Here is a 20973-nt window from a genome sequence, read left to right as displayed (position 1 = left end):
CCACTGAAAAGCCCACAGTTGGCAGATTGTCATTTCTTGCCAGTTTCTCTCTCTCTCTCTCGCAGCTGTAAATGAATACCCTTCTGCAATCCCAACCTCAAGATGTTTCTAAAAAACATTTTAATTGCCACAGCAATTAAGCAAGACAAGTCAAAACGGAGTTCCTTTGGAGAGTCTTTGTGAGAGGAGAGAGCGTAATCTGCCTCCCCAGGCAAGTTTCACTCTCCCAAAATGCTCTGAGAAAATGCTGAATATTTGTTGCCGATATATGTCTTGAACCCAGTCCAGTAAGAGTACTATGCACCGAAGGGAAAATATTTGGGTTCGGCAATGATGTGATTTTAACAGCAGTACATCAACAGCTAGCATGTTCTACAAGCATTTTGAGGGTTGAATTATGCAGCAACCCGACATGGTCCCAGAAATGTGGGTAAGCTTTTATGAATACAATAAACCTGGCAGCCTTCATGCACTTTCCATAAGTGGGGTTTTTATTAATGTAACTTGAACAGAATTGTCTTTTTTTCAATGGAGAAGTTGTTATAACTTAGAAATACCTAGAAAGGTCTGGATTGTCCATCCACTCTACTCCCAGATTGTGTTGACATTGATACATTTCCTGAAATAGACATGGCCACATTTCTACAGATGATGAATGCCACAATCAACCTACTTACTGTTCCTATTTCCTAACAAGCTTATGAGGGATGAAGTGGGAAATAAGTAGTTAAGTCTCAAGTTCCTTTACCAAACTGGGAACCTTGCACTTCCATTCATTGGATTTAGATTTACTCCCCCACTGTTAGTCCCATTACAGAAATGACTGGTATATAAAGGGAATAGCATGTTAAGAACCTGTGGGAGGAGTGTCACAGCATTTTGTTAAAGAGATTATGGGCAAACTTACGTATTCAATCAGATGGGATTGCTCAGGTGGATCTTCAGAGGAATGCCAGCCTCCAAGGACAAAGGAGCAAAGGGGCCAGTCATGCCTTCAGGGCATCAACAAGCTCTTAATAATACCATATAGGAAAGCATCCATCACAACGTGTTGGCAATTACTGTCTTAGTGAGAAACAGGAAAGTTAAGTCAACTACGAAATGAAACCCAACGACAGGAAACGGATCAAGTGTGCTGGAGGATTGTTTGAGGTCACCACAGCTCTTTTCACAGGTGTAGCTACGCTTCCCCTCAGACTATCTGATGAAAGGAAAGCTGTCCATCTCAGGTGGCCTCCACTGGCAAGTAACACAACCGTGTTGCTAAGAGGGACTGCAGGAGTTTAGAGACAAAACCTTAAACGTGAAAAGACTCAACATGGAATTCAACACTTAGTCTTCTTATATTCTTTAAAACACTTAAGGGGTTGAAACAACATTGGGAGATGAGAAAAATGAAAAAAGAAAATAAAGAATTTTAGTTGCACCACGACAATGCACCAAGTCAAAATATTTTCGTCCTCTGGTCAAATCAACATCATTGCCCATTGTAAAAAATATTTGAGCATTACAACATACTAATTCTGTATATGCCTAAAACTATTAGAGTAAAGCCCAAGTTTAGATTGAGCTTCTACCAGAAGACGCTTCCTCAAAGAGGCCACACAAATCATAGCAAATGCAACCACATTAGTCACTTGGAGTTGTATTGGAAAACACGATTCATGCCAGCCTTCTATTCTCATAGGCCAGTTCATTTTTCCAGTTTTAACACTGAAGCAGACCTTTTCCTCCCTGCCAGTGGTATGGTAAAGGCTAGCAGAGAGGGAGGGAGACTGTATGGAGAGGGCTGCCTGGAAGGAAGAGGGACTGACATGGTGCGTTAGCGTAGCAGGTGAGCATGACATCCACACACCCTCTCTTCATAGCAACAACATCCCTGTGTGCTGCTGATTACTATAGCAGCGGGAGCCTGCTTGAGTGTATATAGAGAGCGTGTCACACCTAGGCCAGCCAACAGGTGTCTTCAAGGTCACTGCTGCTGCTGTTGCTGCCTGGGGGAGGACAGAGACAGGCCTAAGTCTTTCTTCCATGAACGTACCCTCCCACCGAAGTACAGACAATGAATATGAGTTGATGCACAAATTCAGTTTGTAAAGAAATCCTCCACTTCGTTTTGGAAAAGGTTTTTTACTCATGTTAAAACTAGTAATACAACTGGAAAATTCTGCCAATTCAGCAAAACCAGCTCTTTCCATACAGACTACAGCTAATCCCTTAATGCTTTTACACAAACACGCTCACACTCTGTTGAGCTTTAACTTGTTCATGCAGCCACATCGGAGATTTGAAGAGTTAACTCCATAGGGCATTTCATCCCCTAGTGTGTCATTAAAACAACTGCATATCCACTCATCATCATTTATCTCTGCATCGCTAATTAGTTACGATCAATTACCTTTTCTCAATGCTGCTTTCATGTTTAGGAAAACCGGAAGAGGTGCTTATTTGCCATTGCTCTTTTGCCTCTCCTCTCAAATATCTCCCTGGGTTGTGTACTCTAGTTTGGCCTTGTTTCTGATGAGAGTGCCCCATTCTAAAGCCATTGATCACTCTGGGGTCCAGGGCCCGACAGAAGCTCAGGAACCTCCAGCACCTCCCCCTAGTCACGCTCCTCATCCTCCCTGACAAAAAGAAAGGCACCCTCATGTTCATTACAGAGATCAAAACAGCAAACACTTGTCACAGTGCTGCCATGTCATTTAACTTTGGCTGAAAGACTTACTGTACAGTATGTGTGCCATTTTTTCCAGTCGGTGAACAAAAAAAACATTACAAAGGGGATGTTAAACAATATTTTTGTGAAAAAGAGTTACATGTTACCTTGAGTAGTTTGCTCATACTGGCAATGAAGGCAGTCGAAATAAAAGCTCACTGGTGAAAAACGCATGGATGACTGCCTGATTACACACCAGAAGAGCAGGGTCAGGGGATGTGACAGCACACATACGCTGCTGTTAGTGTACAGTTACAGGGGCTGAAGTCCAGCTCTGTACTCTCACAGCTTTGAGCTAGATCTTATTCACTTAATCTTCCCCTACATTTGTCTCCACTTTCTCTCTATCCTCCGTACTCCTTTTCTGATGCCCAAACAGACCCTGTATAAACATGTCAAAACAGGGAAAGTGGAAGAGAACGGTTAAAAACTGCTCTCCACTGAAGCCCATGAGAGATGCAATGTGCCAACCAGCCTCAGAGTAGCATGAAAGAGTAATCTCTCTCTCTCTCTCTCTCTTTTTCTCCCTCTCGCTCTGTCCCTCTGTCTCTCTCAAAGTGAGAGGTTCTTCTCTGATTCTGGGCCCGTTTGTCTTCCCATAGAAAGGAAATGCAAAAGAGGCTGTCCTGATACTCTGGGAAACGCCACAGGACATCTCTAGGGGAGAATTAAATACGGTCACTGAGATACACACAGTGAAGTGGCAATAAAGTATTCATTAACCCCCATTCAAAGGGTAAGCAGGGAAACAAGAATCTCAAGTAAGAAGTCAAACAAGGACTTAACATACTTAATAAATCCCCTCCACTGTCTACTACAGTAGTTTTCCAAACAACCAGAAGCCTCTGATGTGCTCAGATCTGCACGAGTATCTCTGTTCAAGGAGAGGGATACAACACAGAAAAAAACAGTGGTAAAGGTGTTATATTGTCATATATATATAAAAAAATGAGTTACACCACAGCACTCCAAACACTTTGAAAATAATTTCCCATCATTATGAATCCACTGATGTCAAACTGAAACACACAGCTGTATGTGTTGGCAGTGATCCAGCTAGTGGAGGGTGTTAATTGTTCTTCCAGCTCATCTGATCCCCGAGCACCCCATGTCTATCCAGCGACCTCATTTTTCACCTACATTCCACACTGCTGTCCAGCCTTTGCATCTCCAAAGCTGTGCTGTATGGGCCCAGGCTGAGGAATGCATAGGCAGCACAGAGCAAGGTCCGTGGGGTGCTGTGCAGGGTATTCACTGACAGAAAAGGCCTGATGCCAGTTTGACACCCACCCCCAGGTCTCCCAGAATGTGAATGAACTTCTGTGAATGGGAGGCAAACCTACACAAACGCCACAGGAGCTATAGTGGGCTGCAGGACCTTCACAGGGGGAAGAGTGTGTGGGCGAGACCAAACAACAACAACAACAAGGGGAATGCTTGCCGGGGTCCCACCATTCACTCCCTGGCCAATGGAGGGGACACTCCACTGCAGGGGGGTATTTGAAAAGATGGGCCATCAACAAAACAGAGCGGGGAGGGGGGTGCAGAGCTAGCCCTGACCTGGTCTCAATAGATGTGGAGCAGAGTCTAACTCCACACATAACAATCAACACCTACTCCACCAACATGCAATAGGAAAACTCCAAATCAGCATTTCAAAAGCGTTACATCACAAAGGCATCAAAGCACACACATGGTATAATGCCTTGAGTGCTCTTGTGGTCCGCACTAAACACATTGTGTCTCCCTGAGAGCTTCATTTCTTATTTCCCCTTTCACAGGAGCACAGCTGACCAGCTGAAGAGGTGGAGTAGAGAAGCCTGACAGGTAGAAGAGACACAGACAGGAAGTGTGGGATAATTGCTCACTGCCATATGATCTATCTGGGAAAAGACTTAGCTGAAGCACTGGCCTACTTTGTTTAATGATACAATAAGATGTTTTCTCTATAGTATTTTAGATGTCTACACTTACTCAAACTGAGTTGACGTATTTCCATATTTAAGTCTAACACCGGGATGCATGACTCAGCAAAGATGTATCCTAGCACAATCTGAGTTGTTACCCAGACACGCCAGTAATACAATATTTCAGGGACAGGAGGAGTGATGGAGGCAGGTTAATCCCTGAGGAAAGAGCACCTCTGAACTCACCAGTCCTGCCCGCCTGCTTGACCTCACTGCCTACCAGCTACATGGCTGACCTCTCGAGAGAAAGGACCTGTGTGTTAGCACCTTCTTTCTTCACATTTACATTTAGTCATTTAGCAGACGCTCTTATCCAGAGTGACTCACAGTAACTACAGGGACATTCTCCCCAAGGCAAGTAGGGTGAAATGCCTTGCCCTGCCCAAGGACACAACGTCATTTGGCACGGCCAGGAATCTAACCGGCAACCTTCTAAATTGGTGGCCCGATTCCCTAACTGCTCAACTGCTCAGCCATCTGACCCCATATCTATATGCCTGTAAGTCTAATGTTGCCCAAGCTACACAGCACAATGCTGAAGAATCCACAAACCATGATATTCTGACATTCTGAGGACAGCCACTGAAGAAATTGGCTGTTGCTCCTTGCCCCAGTGATAAAAAAGAGACAAAACATATTGTTTGGCAAACTAATTACTAAAGAACAACAAATTAAGCAGCTGTAAGAGCCAAGAGTAATATACAGCCCTTCTCTTCTCATCCTGGGATAAGAACTACCAGAGGTCAAATTATATTAATCAAAACCAATACCAGATGATTATGGGTCTCTGGTGGCTTAAACTTAGCAACCACATGTGGTCAAGTTCTTCTGCTACTGAGTGCCTGAGCAGCACTGTAGCCAAGTCCCAAGACAAAGGGGTCACTGGTCATAGTTCAGTCAAGCTGCACTTGACCACTGTCTAGGTCACTGGATTCACACGCAGTCCTTCCATCTCTGTCTACTTGCCACATTTGAGCATTCCTCTAGGATTTGCTGTCAGAATTGTAGGATGACATCCCTTGAATCCTTGGATAATAAGGATAAAAGTGAATGAAAAACACAATTTATTTTATGTGACATCAAATCAGATTTTTCTGATCTCTGGCATGGATACACAAATAAGTAATTGCAGCTGTGATAAATGAAATTCTATTATGAGACAAATACATTCTGTTAGGCCTTCCCTGAACCTCCAGCATTCTCAAACAGTGTTATATAATTTGCTGAAGGCCAAGCAGCACTTGGACCCCAGCTCAGGTTTAAGGTGAGTGAGCCCACACACACGTCACCTATTATCAGCACATAATCTGTCTGGACAACGACTCCACCTGACACCTTAATCTGCCACAGGAACAACACAGCATCTAAGAATACCAAGCGTTCAGCTCTTTGGGCTGTGTGGAGACTAGGACAAAGCCAGTCTGGTTCCTCGACCCGTTTATCCAGTCAGCACTAATGCTCGGGTTTTCACTGGTGAGCAAAGCCTCCAAATCCCACAGGAAGTCCAAAGGATGCCACCTAGAAACAAGCGATCTAATAGGGTGAAACCATGGCTCCGGTTCGACCTGACCAGCCTGTTAGGAGGGAGAGTGAAGGCATTGTCAGAGACTTGCTCAGTCATCACCTGGAACATTTGTTGAAGAAATACAGAACAATCATTTCAGACCTGACAAAATCCCTCTGCATACACCGCTGGGTACCTACATAAACAGATCTCTAACCAACGAGGGTGTGAAATGAGCGGCAGCTTTCTGAGGAAGAATGTTGTCCCTAGCAAGCACTATGAAAGGAAACAAAAATAGCATTGTATTAATGAATTTAAGTTGCAACACATGTCATCCTTTAGCCCTTACAAAGTCTGTATCTTTCATACAGTATTCTTTGTGTCAAAGGCTTCCATTCATTCAAGTCTGATTTAATTGCTGGTCTGGTTCTGTTTTACTATTAGTTTTAAAACACAGGATACAGAGAAAGAATTAATAACAAAAAACAAATGGGTCCAGGCTTTACTGCTGGGGAAAAAGTGATTCATGCCATCTACATGATTCGCCTGGCATTTTCCAGTATGGCGAGAAGCAACAGATGCAACAACATGGCCCTGAAACAGGAGACACACAACACTGGGACAGTCTCTTTGGCAAGGGTCTCCATTTCAATCGAGGCGAGGCTCTGACAGAAGCAGTAACCAAACCCAGGCGGATGTTCACAGGTGAAAGTCTGACCACCGAGGGAACACCACACACTCTCAACAGCTCTTTTCCTGCAGACGCTAAAAAAGAGCAGCACTGCCATCCCAGGAATGCCAAACACTCTGCTCCTTTTGCATTTCCTGCCGTTCCCTTGTCAATGGAGGAGAGGCGAGGGAAGACGGGGCAGCGCACCAGGAAACTGAGAGCCAGAGACTCGGTTGTCTATATTTAGATGATACACGGTCACCTACAGTTTCCCTCCCCAGAATAGTCCTCACTGTAGAAATTGGGCCCTCAGAGCACACTGAGGATTGAACCTATCCTCTATTCTGCACACACACACACACAAACACACACACACAGCCATGTGTAACGCACGGACAATCAACCTACAACAAGCATGAGATTAGGATGGATTATAGAAGAGAAGGAGATCTGTGTCTGTATACCATCACTCAGGGCAGTGTGTGATATAGCCAGATGTATGAGTAATGAACGTTCAGTCCAACACCAACAGATCTGCAAAGGAAGCCCACCCAAGAGCAGTGTATTACAGGTTTATGCTAGCCTTAATGCAACATGACAAAAGACACATGTAGCTGAGTGTTTATTTAGAGAAAGGAAGTGGCAATGTCAGACCTGGACACCAGATTATAGCTGTGTTTGGGACAGCATGTTCCAAAAAATCTACGTGTGTGTGTGTGTGACCTGGCAGAGATCACACAGCCCTTGATGTAAAGACCAGGGGTAGGGTCGGGGTCAGATTCTCCATCTCTAATCCTATCCTACACAAGACGCTGGCCTGGCCCTGCCCTAACATCCTGTCCAGCAAATGTACAGATACTTTGGGTTCATTACTAAACTATGAGGCTGATGTTGGTATGCCTCCAGAACGGTCTGAAAAAGGACTACAGGCCACGTGTCACCCCCCTTCCCTCGCTACCCAGGTCTTGGTGGGGGGACGTAGACCACAGTGGAGGTTTATGGTGTTTCTGCAGCACTGGGCCTCCACACCGGTCCTCAAACATCTCCCAACACGTACAAAAATGATTTAGTCACACCAGGACTTTATTGACAAAAGGTAGGTCACACTTCCAAAACCACAGCCTTTAGCCACCATCCTCTGCTGCTGGTGCTCCATGGTTAACCACTGCATTACAAATGAGTGCTGTGTGCCTAACGGAGTAACAGGGATTCACTCTAAGTATAGCTGCTGTAGAGAAAAACTGAGGTCTGGGTCATGGCCAAGGTAATGGTTTTTAATGCTTTGTCAGTCATTACCTTCCCACCACATGATTAAAAACTGCACTGTGTGCAGCCATTAGGGAATAGAGTTCAACATGTGCATCTGTGCCAGAGTATTTGGGTAGCGGTTTCATGGGTTTAACATTAAGTGTTCCAATAGAGATCTATGAGCCAGACGGTTTTAGTCGGTGTAAGGGTGTGGCATGTTGCTGGAGGTGTCAGGCGGATCAGATCAGAGACAGGGTAACGGAGAGAAACAGGGAAGACAGAAATGTTCAAGAAACTAACCAGTGAGCTATCTAAGACTCAAGTAGATCACTATCTCATTCTCAGCCAGCTGGGCCAGTTTAATGGTTTGGCACCAGTGACAGAAGTGATCTCCTCTTGTTGTGCAGTAACACGCTGTCAAGTACAATCAGGTCAGTAGTGATAACAGGAGGTCAAGATGAACCAAGGATGTCCTGGTATGTTTCCCCTTTTAGCAGACAATAATGTGAACACAGCATATATGATCAAACATCAAACATTTACCAGGGGAGTGAGAGAACTACAGGGGTGGATCCGAGTCAAGATGACATGGTACTTTAGAGCACAGAAAGAATAACAACCATTAGCAACAGCATGGATAAACCGTGCTATAAGCTGCTTTTTTATCACATTTTTCCCTCTAATCTCCTGTTGTTGTTCCAATTCCCGGGTGTCAAAGCAGAAGTACATACAGTACAGTAGGCCAATAACATTGGAAGCATGTTACTACTGTACTACGGGGGCCACAGGAATCCCAGAGTGCAGGGCCTTTAACCCTGGAGGGGAGGGTCTTACCAACCACTCAAAATAGACAAAGGCTTGGCTGGAGTATATAAATAGGGCATTGCTGCTAGTTCTTACAGCAAGGCTGCAGATGAGAGGTGTGAAGGCAAGAGGGGCAAGGGTAGGCATCTACACTGTCAGTGGTGTACTTCGATGTGGTGGTGACACCAACCCACAAGCTTGCTCCTTCCTATGGCCTTGGTCTTAAATACTAGAAGAGGGGTAATCCTTGTGATGTCATGGCAATTAAGGAGGGCTTTCCTCAGCATTCCCATGATGCTCCATGCTGCCATGCATTCCACTGGAGAGCAACCATATCAATTGTCTTTAGGCCCGGTAGGGACAACATGGATGGCAGACAGTCTGCAAAATAGCATAGTATTGAAACTACTGTCCTCTCATGCACTGTAACGTCAACCATAGACAGCCTTAGTCCTGGTCAGGAATTAAATCACCATTCAAAATACTTTTTACCCTGTCCCTTTGTTTAGTCTCAACTCATGTTGATTTTCAGCAGCCCTAGGTAAATAACTAATGTTTACAGACCCCAGTACAAGAAGCAATGGCTTCAATTTATCACTCACACTTTCTTAGTGAACAACAATGTATGTGTTGCTTTTTAAAGACGCTTTGTACATTGTTCTGTTGTGTCACTTGAAAAAAAGAGATTGGAAAGGAAACTAGAAATCTACTATAATGCAATAGAATATTCCAGAGAGAATATGGGCCAACACCAACAAAGCTACAGTTAGTTATGATTCATGACAATACGATATAAAAACAAACTGGCAAACACCCCCTGGAGCATTGCCTAATAGTGCATTAGTTCCTTCAAACGATTTGTCATTCTCCATCGATGAATACTTCCACGTTGCAATGCAGAAAGGGTGATATGAAAAACTACAGATAAAGATGTTCTCTCTAAATGGTTTACAAAGGGCTCTGCATCTAAACAGTTACTTAGTGGTGTCACGTGGGAGCCTGTATTTTCTCCCACATTCCCTCTGCATGGTAATTCATTGCTTCCAAGTCAGGGGTGGAGAGAGGTTCTCAAGTGTTGGCTCAGTTTCAGGTCTGAAATTAGAGCACACGATTCCAGAGAAATAGAACCATGTCCATGGGCCAGTTTCAACACGTAATAATATTTTATATAATGTGACAAATTAGTGTTTTAAATGGTAAGTTTTCTCCAGAACATGACAGCTAGTTCCATTGTTTTCTGATACTGTGGAGATTTTAACCTACTGTATGCAGGGAAGTAGGGAGTCAATATATGCCTCTTACGGGTTGTTGACAACAGCATCTTTTCAGAACCAACCACAAAGAGTGTGATTGATTATCTATACCCCTTTCTATGGCCAGTCAGGTCAATTTAGGGTCACCAGGTATTGATTACATGGACACCTATTAGTTCCTCTATCTAAAGCGACTTAGATATCTGAGTGAATCCTTCCAATGAGTTCAAAAACAAAGGTGATAAGCCTGACCAAAGTCTGAGTCTCAGGTCTTACCTCATACTTCTAATAAATACAAAGTTCTTTCCTTCATCTTTTCAATGCGATACATATCTAGCTTAATTTGAATCGCCTTTAAACATGCCTTTTCATTGAGTATGTTACTACTCTATGAAAATGCATGTACTCTATGACGAGTATACTAAATGTTTACTTGTCTCTGCATTATGCACATTAAGGCGCTTATTACAAGCAAAAGACAATGTGTTCTTAATTATTTACTCTGTAAATGCAAAACCCTCCTTCAGAGTTAATAGAGGGCATCAAAGTGGTAGCCTAAAAGCGACATTGTAGATTTCAAAGTTGAATACAGAAGCAGGATAGTTGCTTATTAACTTAAATGTCCTCTACTGGCGCCTCTATGCTGGTTCAGATCAGATAGACCATGGCTATGTTGCTGGTCAAGTATATCCCTGTGGTGCAAATTAAGAATTGAAACATTATGTTGAAGTAGTGCAGCTGGTTGGCCAATGTTCACAAGACCTAACAAAAAACAATTAAGACGAAGAATCATAATATTGAAGGGGGAAAAGGTTGACTCTAGAGCTTTAGAAAAAGCAGAGTCAGTAGACTGTGAAATTCATGAAAACAAACAGGTAAGCAAGAGATCCAGCTTTTCACCCTGGCTGTCAGCTAAACACTACTGCACAGTATGTTAGTCTAAACACTGTTTAAACCAATTCAACCACAATTTGTGCTACGCAACTCTTGAATGGAAATTGTCTCCCTGAGAAGCCAGTAATTCAAAAAAAGAATACCCTCAGTATTTTGACAGTGTAAACTGAAATATAGGTCAAGGTCTTATTGTGAAGAACTGAGTAAATGATGGAAATACGTATGAAAGAAATGCTGAGCTCTGGATGTGTGCTCAGTGATGTGTTAAATCCAACTTGATTAAAGAGGGGGAAAACCTTTAACAGTGAACTGTGCCAGTCCACTTAATTAAGTCAACGTGGTCTGTGGAGCGCTGGGAAATAGGAAGCAAAGCAAACAGGGGAATTGCTCAGTCCCTTTGCTTTTCTCCGTCTGTTAATCGCAGGCTTGATCTCAGCGCGGGGCAGACCTTGGGGACAACGCTGTGCTTCACTGATCCTAGCAATTTGTTCTTGGTAATACTCTTTCTTCCTTCAACAAACACAACACCCCGCTCTATCTCATCTACATGACCAGTGAAGTGCACAAACAAAAGCCAATACAGTATATCTGTCCATCCGCAACAGGATCCAAATTTGACAATAACCATGACTGTTTTATTACAGCCATCACTGCAGGTGATTGCATTAAAAAAAAAATCGATTTGACTTGTGAGGTTATATTCTCAACCAATTTAATTTCAAGCATGTTCAAACATACTCTCAAAAAATACACTGTAGTCTTTGTTAACTTCCATTTGTGTTTATTTCCTCCGGCTTTGTTTATGTTTTTAATTATTCTTATAATGTAGCCAAGTGGAAGCAGCTGCTTGGAGTTAGCATGCCCCAATCAGGAGGAGGCAAATTAGAATCACATGATTTGTTGGTGGTCTGTTGAACGGGTGTGCGGCGTAATATGAGAGCCTGACAATGTTGTAAATTCTTCCTCCCTGAAACCTTCTAGCACTTATCAAAGCCACATACAACCCAATTATCTAATCATCAGTCAGACAAAGGCTGCACACAAACACAAACGGAGAGGAACAGATGAGGTGGACATCCGGAAGGAAACTTATCATACTGCATGGACCTTCATTCTCAAACCATAATGCAAACACGTGGGAACAGAAGAGATCAAGTGAAATAATCAATCAAACGGTGCACACGTACACACACACCCACAAACACACACACATCAATCATGTTATACACCTTTATCTCAAGCCATGTTGAAGGACTCTTACAGTACCTTTGAAGGAGATGAAGACCCGGGGTGCAGCATGGGGGTCGTTGGTGATGCCCAGGGCTCTGACAGACAGCACCAGGAGGGTGTGGAGCGTCCACAGACTGGCCAGCAGCATGGTGAACCAGTCTCCAGTCACTCACACAGGATCACAGAACTCTAGAGGTAGACACAATAGATTGGCAGTGAGGAACAATGCGCTAATTCTACAACAAACTTAACCTCAAAATCCAGAAATGACTGTCGGATTCTCATAGGAGCGTTTTCATGTGTTCTGTAACTTTATGAAACATAATACTGATGTTTAGAGATTACACCAAATTTTGAAAGCAGCAGAAAAACATAACGACTTTAAAGTGGCTTTCATCCAACTTTTTGCTTTGTAAATCATTCCATAATGCAAAAGTCATTTTTGACCATAAAGTGTGACAAATGGGATGATCCCGTTTGCTCCCTCTAAAGTTATTTACTGCAGCAGGGCTTTGTTTTCTAGACAAGCCTAATACATTCCTTCTTCATGACCGCCAACCAAAGAGTGTTGGTATATAATTATATAATCATGTAAGCTCAGGTAAAACCTTTTTTTTCACACCATCCTATCAGAGGAAAATAAATATGACTTGTGTAATATCAAATACAGATAAATACTGTCCTCCGTTGGGTTAATGGCACAGTAAAATATGCTTTAAATAATTTTTGTCAAAATAATTTTTGATCAAATTAAGACAGGGGAACACAAAATGAAACCGAAATGTGGGTGGTGAACACATTTGGCATTTTAAATACGATTGAATTATTCTTCATAGTTCAGAAGTCAGAAAGGTTCGGCAACTACACCAACATTTAACTGTATTTATAGATACTCGTTGAGCGTTGACTCGTCATATACATGTTTTACATCCACTTAGTTCTCGGCTTGTCCTCAATGCTTTCCCAGAGAGTTATGGAGTTATGTGTTAATAAGTCACTTGAAATTTGATTGGTCTCATGAACGGACAAGACTGCCACCCACAGTAGTAACAGTGAGAGGTGTCTATGTATTCCTACAGTCCTGGGTGCAAAAGCTTTCTCAAACAATTCTTGTTTTGAAGAGGGAACCCATATTTCTCTCAGACCAGACTGGACACTGACAGTATAATCTTTCCTTGACAGGTAAGGTAAGGGGGCTCCTGGAAAACCAAAATCAGAGTAGTCAAAGTGTATCTCAAGCTCAGTGGTTGGTTAGGGGGGTTGATGAGTAAAACCAGCTGTTCAAACTTGGCCTATTTGTTAGCAACGTGAACTCATGTCCCATTGTTTATTCTGAGTCTGGGCCTATTCCTAGTAATAAAATGAAATTCTAATTTACCAGTCAAATGTATACACCTTAATGAACACATCAAAGCATGTTTAAAACAAAAAAGGATAAGCGAAAAAGCATTGACCAAGTACGCTTGCTATCAGTCCCCGATAATCTTATCTGTCAAGATTGTTACTTGTTCTTCGTCGCAATGAACAGTTAAAACACGACGACACCAATACTCCTGCTCCTGCTTGAATCGGCTTGGTCCCTGCTAGGACATTCAGCGAGCTCTACGGGGTTGTATTCCATAGAAAATGCAACCGTGCGCCACCGCCTTTCATATTTGAGGAGAGATACGTTTATTTGGGACAGACATAGGCTATAGAAATGCAATTCATGTTCATGAAACGCGCGACAGTCTGCAGTTGAAATAAAAAACTTTTAGTAACTATTTCGTCATTATTTCGCCAGTTTACAATAAATATACAGTTGCTTTAACTACGTTGTGAGATTAACAGGCGGACTGAACTATGACAGACAATAAAGCACTGACAACATATGAAACAATAATGAAGAATAGAGAAAACACAAGCTATGACAGCAATGCAGTATTTTATCGTACAATGGAAAAAAGACTAACGCAATTAAAATATTTGTCACCAATCAAGGCCCCCAATCAAGTTTAGTTGATGAACAAAATAAGGAAATTACCGAGAGAGAACAAATGCATACAGTAGAATAATCAACATTTCCAAACATTTCTTACGCATTTAATTACCTGATCGTTACAACTCTTCAAAAATAACTTTGAGTCCAGCCTTATAAGTCATCGAATAAGTCAACAAATTCCGAGAAATTGTTCGCCTCCGTCTCCAGTTGAAAGTGTTTAAGTTCCCTGTGCGAACAGTCCTTGGAACACCTGAGGACCGTACGCTGACCGTGTTCATGAAATTCAGCCTAAAGGAAATTCTTTCCGCTGGGATAAAAAGGATAGGTAAATGTGGCTCAGTGGGCTAGGTCCTTAAAAAATGTACAACGCGTATTCCTCGTTCTCAAAAAAGTGGTCCAATCCAGTACCCAAAGTCAGCGGTGAAAGTTAAGCGTTCCTGACTGTTCGGAGAAAGGCGCAAGCAGGTGGATGCCATGGCCCTATTTGCCTTAAACACACCCACGGGGCGGGATGTACCTTTTTATCCCGCCTCTACTGTGTCAATACATTACTGTAGAAGTCCCTGACTGAATCTATTTGCAGCGATGACAGAGGTGCAATATGAAAGTCAACTTTTCAAGTCAAGATCAGACAATTTGTTATAGATGTATAAATATCAGACGTAGGCTATACTCATAAAATACCCATAGGCTAAATGTTGAATAAGAATGAACACGCTTCAAAGGACTCTTAATCATTCACCTTCTCTCCTTAAGAAGGCGTCGTCATCAGCAACCTGTCATTGTACAATAATGACAACAATTGTTTCTTGCATTACATGTTAGCTCACTTATGTTGTCTTTCTCTAATTGAATGTCTCTGTCACTTCCTAAAGGAAGTATCACTATTTTATTATATTGATGACTACATATTAACGTCTTCGAGTTCTCTCATGTCTCTTGCAAGCCACAGTCTCAGACATTCGCTGTGAAAGGAAAATGCTTCAAAGGATTTGAAAAGGTTGTCCAAAGATACTACATACTACACATTCTACTTGCTTAAAGTTGAATTTGGAGACATGACACATTCAGTAGGCCTATGTCACACAACATTGTACTCCCTCCAGCTGAATTGTTAATTCTGTTCATTTTTATTGTGAATATGGAAATATAGAACACTGTGAGACCCTATTAAGTCACACATTGGATTCAAGGAAACGATAAATTGTTATCTTTGTATTTTACTTAATTCTCAGATTCACACAATGTGTCAGCATGATGGACATGTTTTTTGAAGTTCCAAAAATTGCCATTAAAATTACTAATTTACCTCTTCATTCAAACAGACTGACTATGTTCATTGAGTTAAATCAGAAAATGTAACGTTTTTACATTTTAATCATTTCATGAATTCCTTTCAATCCTTCATTGTCTGCTTCTCATTCAAGCCTTTTCCAAATTGCGTTTAAGTTTTGAAAAAGTGGAAAGTTAAGAAAATAGATTTGCGAAATCAGTGGGGTCAAAAGGAACTGTCACTCTCCAACTTTTTTTTCAACAATACAAAGCACTGACATTCAATCTGGATTCTTCAATCTCCATTCTAACACCCTATAAAAGTTATTTTTCAAAGAAACTTGGCAGAAGTCAAATGGAAGAGATCACTCTGACGAATCCAAGTCGACTTCTTCCTCTTCAGGCAGGGTCTGACTGTGTTCATTCAGAGTGGGTCTTGCAGTCTTCTAAAGCCTCCACATTCCTCCATCTGTCCTGCTGAAAGTAACAGAAAGCTATAGGTATTATCATTACTTCAACATTAAACATGTGTGAGTGGCCTGTTTATGCTCGATTGAAATCCATGAAGACACACATGTATGGTCCTGCCAAGTTGACTTTTGTTTTGTAATATTTGGGATGAAAAAAGTCCATGATTTCATGATGTTGTTGACATCCATCTAAATGGTGTATGAGGCCTTTTTTCAGGCTTCATACATTCCAGTTCTGCAGACCATGACCCTGTGTTCCAAACACGTTTTTCACTTTTCAGTACCTGCTAAGAAGCTCTGCCTGTGGCCTTGACTAGAAGCCAAGTAGTGAGCATTACCCTGCATTATTCCCTCACAGCTTTTGGGGTCAGGTACATTGTGTCCCCAATCCCAGGGGAGTTGTAGCAGTGTTGTGGTGTTGTGTTTTTGTCAGTCCCTGTGGGTGTGTTTCAGTTCTGGGTCTTTGCTGAATGGTGCAGGACTCTGGACCCACCTCGAGTCGGTGCTGGTGAGCTGACAGGTGAGGTTGACTTCAAACAATGAACTTGATTTTGACTGGATATTTCCATTTACTTCATACAGTATAGTTTGCAAAATAGCGATCAATGTGCAACATTTGTTCTCAAACTTTGTTTAACTGCTGTTTAAATGCACAATGGATCCATTTAATTTCAACCTACACTTCCAGTTGACATATTCTCACACCACACGTTGCTGTTATACTATAAGAAACATTTGCTTGACATAGTCTACAATGTTTAACATCAGTAGAAACTTCTATATGTCCAAAATCTTAACTTCGCTGATATGTCTGATGATTTTTAATAGGATTATTACTATAGTAAATGGAGGATAGTCTGATGAAAAGTTTTTTTTCCATTGATACGGAAAAGCACTCATAGGAACACAAATGTTAGACAACCATCAGCTTTCACTTGTGGTTGGGTAGAAGGATACATTGTTTTCTCTGTTGGGCAGGGTTTTAGTGTTTTAAGCCTTTTCACGCTTGCCACCCTCTATAACCTCCAATGTTTCTTTTACTGCCCATTTACTGCTCCCTCTTCACTCTCTCCCAGATGAACCACAGCCAACCGCTGCAAGAGTCTGAGGCCATTTTAAGGAAATGGCTTTGATTTCCTTCCACCTTTCACACATCAAATAATGAAAAAGGAAGGAATACTGCATGTTGCTCTTGACCAACCTGCATAAACAAACCAATGTCCCTGTGAGACTGCTGGGGCACTGGCAAACGTGTGTGTGTGTAGGAAGAGGTGAGTTCACTATACCTACCTCTGCCCCCTACATCAGTGTTGAAATATGTCCAAGGTAAATATACTTGGTTTAAGAAAAACACAAACCCACTACACCAGGATAGAACCACTAACTGTATTCTTAAATTTACGTCTGTTTGTCCAGGCATTAACAATCTTTGACGTTGGAAAGGTAATTTTATTTAATTTGTGAAAAGAAGGAAAGCATGATTTTGGTTAGTTGGTCAATAGTGATTCACTTGTGGTTTCTGTCCATCGGAAATTCTAGGAAGTTTTCAGAAAGGATGGATTATGTCCTGCCAGTACTCTAGAGGTAAGTAAAGGAATAACTCTGCAACCATACATTTTCCGTTGCACGTGGTGCCCATAAGCAACTTTTAGAGAACTTTTAAGTTATGAGGGCATTGAGAGATAAGGGTACATTTAAAAACAGGTTTGCCTCTGCCCACCACTGTGCCCTTGCCACGCCAATTACATCTAAATGCCTCCTGCAGCCCAGTGAAAATTCACCTATTTGAATGCCAGGGTTATTTTTTATCCCCCAGAAACGGCACCGTTTAACTTGGAGAGAAACGTGAACGTCCATTTCCCCATTTCAGTTAAAACAAAATGATGTTGAACAGTTTACTAACTGATAAATAATACCAACGCAATGAAAATAAAGTATATAACATAAGAAAACTATCAAATGCAAACCATAAATAAATAATAGTCAATAACACATTGACAGTCAGAATCAATAATGTTCCACTTTTGACAAATACATTGAGCAAAATGTCGTACTGCCTCTGTCCTCATTCCCCTGTCTGTCTAGCAGAGCCTGTCATCACTGTGGCTGACAAGCCTTCGGAGCAGGTGGTAGTGTGAGTCTGCATGAGGCGGTGAGGTCACGCACACATAAGTAGCCTTTGAATGGCAGGACACGTTGGGTTTCCACCACCATCAGCCTATAGAGTACAGTTTATTCTTTGCATATTCCCCAATCCAATCGTATTTTCCTAACATTATCCACACTCATTCACTCACCCCTATTCACACCAGTCAGTCTGATAGAAATGTTAATGCTAATGTTGGCCTCAAATGCTCAGCTTTGCCTTTTACTTACACAAGCATGGCATAGTTGTCACTGGAACGCTCCATGCCCTTTCACCCCCTGTCGTCTATTGTGTGGTTGGCTTGGCTGCTCTCTGCTCCATTGATACTTCCTGCGGATGCTGTGGGAAGACTTACTGGGCAAGGAAGCACCACTTCCTCTATGCTCTCATCCACTTCCTGTCTTCCTGCTAGGCCAAGGGATGGCAAAGATTCAGATGTTTATAAGATCAGTGGAAAGCGAAAAAAGTATTTTGTGTACAAAAAGTATGTTGTCTGTCTAACCGCATGTAGATTATATTAACAATAGAAAGACAAGGGGAGAAGAAAAATAAGAACGTAAGGACATCCATTAGAAACCAACATCAACAATGTTTACATCACAATACAAATATTTCAATGGAAACAAAGTGAAACATTTCATAGCTCATAGGGGTTGCTTGATAAATTGCATGATTGAGTTTGGATAATTAGAGTGTTTGAAGGAGAGTTAACAATGAACTTAAAGTTTGATAGTTGATGTATTCAGTGTTTTCTCTGTTTCAGAAAAGGCTCTGAATGAGGCCTTCACGAAGCATTGTACTAAATATGAATACTGTCTAAATTGTATGTGTGTATGTGTTTAGACTTGACTGAACTGGAATTGTTTGAGTAGGGGTAACTAAAGAGACAGTACGGCATTTTGCTAAATGTGTTCACACCCAGTCTCTTCCTTACAGTAGAGGATTACTGTAGAGTAGAAGAAGATTTCTAGAGGTGAGGCATTATCTCCAACAATGTATGAGAACTAAGACTGAGAGCATCTCACTTGCTGTTCCTATCAGTCCCTGCTGCAGCAAAGACTGGGCACTCCCTTCCTCTCACACTCTGGCCCCTCACCCATTGTACCCACAGCTTTCTGAAATGGAAAGAGAAAGAGCAAGAGTGAGCCTGAAGTTGTCTTTCATTATTCAATAGATATTGTTAATACATCTATTTCACATGATAATACTGGCAAGACATCTTTAGCGAGTAGTGGTTTGCATTTAAATAACATGTTGGTATGAAACCAGAAGGTGCACCTACTTTGTCAGTGGTCCCACAGCAAAATGAAACACCATCTGATATTCTTAGTCTAACGATGGTGTGATGAGACTGGCTACAGTGTGTGATTTCATTGGCTAAGTGTCTTTGGGGGCAGCACGTCACATTTATGAAAGAAATTTAATGTCAAGAAGCACTCCTGAATCAAATTTAACTTGTGGCATACATGATATAAATTGTTTACCGAATTATTATTATTGAAAATAATAATAAAAATGGAATGAGTTTCAGTTGAACTGTCTTGCTACTTGCCTTCAGACTAGTATACTTTCCTCTGGGCTAACCCACGGGAAAACAGACAAGTCCAGTCTTCCAGTTTTCCAATGTACAAGGGTGTGTACAACAGCCGTCACTGGATGACATCATGCCTGAACGTCCACCACCCAAAACTGAGAGAAATTCCCTTTCAGTCACAGGGAAGATGTGTGGGCACAATAGAACGATCAGGAAGGAGCTTCCTTCCACACGAAGCTTCAAAAGCTTACTCATGTGCTGTGTCTGCAAAGCTACTGTGAATGACGTGGATGTCAGGACAACCAGCAATGATAACTGCTACTGAAGGGCTGCCAGAATGGACCACTCCCACCCCATAGGGAGAGTAATCCTCCATAATGAAATCATAAAAATAAAAAAAACATCTCCATGATTTTTGTTAGTTTGGCAAATCACATTACCGATTTGGAAGAGGAAAGTTACAGTTGGGTGGCAATAGCAGTTCAACGATAATCACCACACATTTCCAGAGGTCGGCTGGATAACAAACATGCCCTTTATATGCACACATAGCAACATGTGAGTTATCTGGGCGACAGCAGGACTTAGTATTATTGTGTTTAGGAAGCAGAAAAGCCTCTACTGCCATTAGAGGTACTTGTCTTGTCTGCTATAGTGCTGGAGGGGCTGTGGGTCTTGCATGTCGGGGCTCCTCTGTGTCTCGGGGCTAACTCTCACAGCACAGGCCACAGGAAAGCTGCGTCTTCAGCTGATGCTTGGCAATCCTTTCTTCTGTCACTCACATGTCGTTTTTAAAAGGGTTTTTTCTTCATTTGGTTTGTTAAATGCTAAGATTCCTGGATTTGTTCTAAAATCCTGCCTAAATTGGATGATACATGAGGATCTTTCAGTGATGCGTAAATAAAGTTATTATTCCATGTGAACCCTGTGTGTTTAGGGCCATGAGACACCCTAATTCAACTGCTGTGTTGGTGGAGAGTCACCAGAACGAGTGTCCTGTCTCTGATGAATACAAGCCATCCCAATGAAATCAAGACTGTGTCAATCATAAATTGTCCACATTCTGGTGGATGACACACGATAAAGGATTGTTTGAATGTGTGGTGCCCCTGAAACCCCACAGGTGGAAATATCATCCAACTCAGATGCCAACTATATGCTGTATCTGTCAAGGGCTTCCTCAGCTCACCCAGAGAAGCTGTTAAACCCAAGACTCCAGGTGACAAAGTCATTAGGTCTCATGTACCACTAATGACTGGCGGTGCTGAGTGCTTTAGCTGACAA

The 20973-nt window shown here is 42.0% G+C and overlaps 1 protein-coding gene and 1 long non-coding RNA gene across 5 annotated transcripts in view; both read right to left on the bottom strand.

Moving 5' to 3' along the window:
• Nucleotides 1-14737, bottom strand: part of sema3fb (sema domain, immunoglobulin domain (Ig), short basic domain, secreted, (semaphorin) 3Fb) — a 49023-nt gene extending 34286 nt beyond the window's left edge. For 3 of the 4 annotated variants that reach the window (XM_047025034.1, XM_047025035.1, XM_047025036.1), the window contains exons 1-2: nt 14377-14736; nt 12323-12475 (exon numbers count right to left, since the gene is read on the bottom strand). In XM_047025034.1, the coding sequence (XP_046880990.1) occupies nt 12323-12434 (112 nt within the window). In that variant the 5' untranslated portion in view covers nt 12435-12475; nt 14377-14736. Of the gene's footprint in view, nt 1-12322; nt 12476-14376 lie in introns of all 4 variants that reach the window. The other variant, XM_047025037.1, reaches the window with a different exon arrangement.
• A 965-nt stretch (nt 14738-15702) lies between these two features.
• LOC124471726 lies at nt 15703-19267 on the bottom strand. The gene is made up of 3 exons (XR_006956556.1): nt 19181-19267; nt 18386-18563; nt 15703-16016 (listed from the first exon to the last, which is right to left on the bottom strand). It is a non-coding gene; the product is annotated as an uncharacterized LOC124471726 (long non-coding RNA).
• Nucleotides 19268-20973: the final 1706 nt, after the last annotated feature.

The sequence above is a fragment of the Hypomesus transpacificus genome, chromosome 9 (assembly GCF_021917145.1).
Source record: "Hypomesus transpacificus isolate Combined female chromosome 9, fHypTra1, whole genome shotgun sequence".
NCBI classification, from domain to species: Eukaryota; Metazoa; Chordata; class Actinopteri; order Osmeriformes; family Osmeridae; genus Hypomesus; species Hypomesus transpacificus.
The sequence above is the reverse complement of the archived record's forward strand: the minus strand, read 5'-3'. Positions and strand labels throughout refer to the sequence as shown.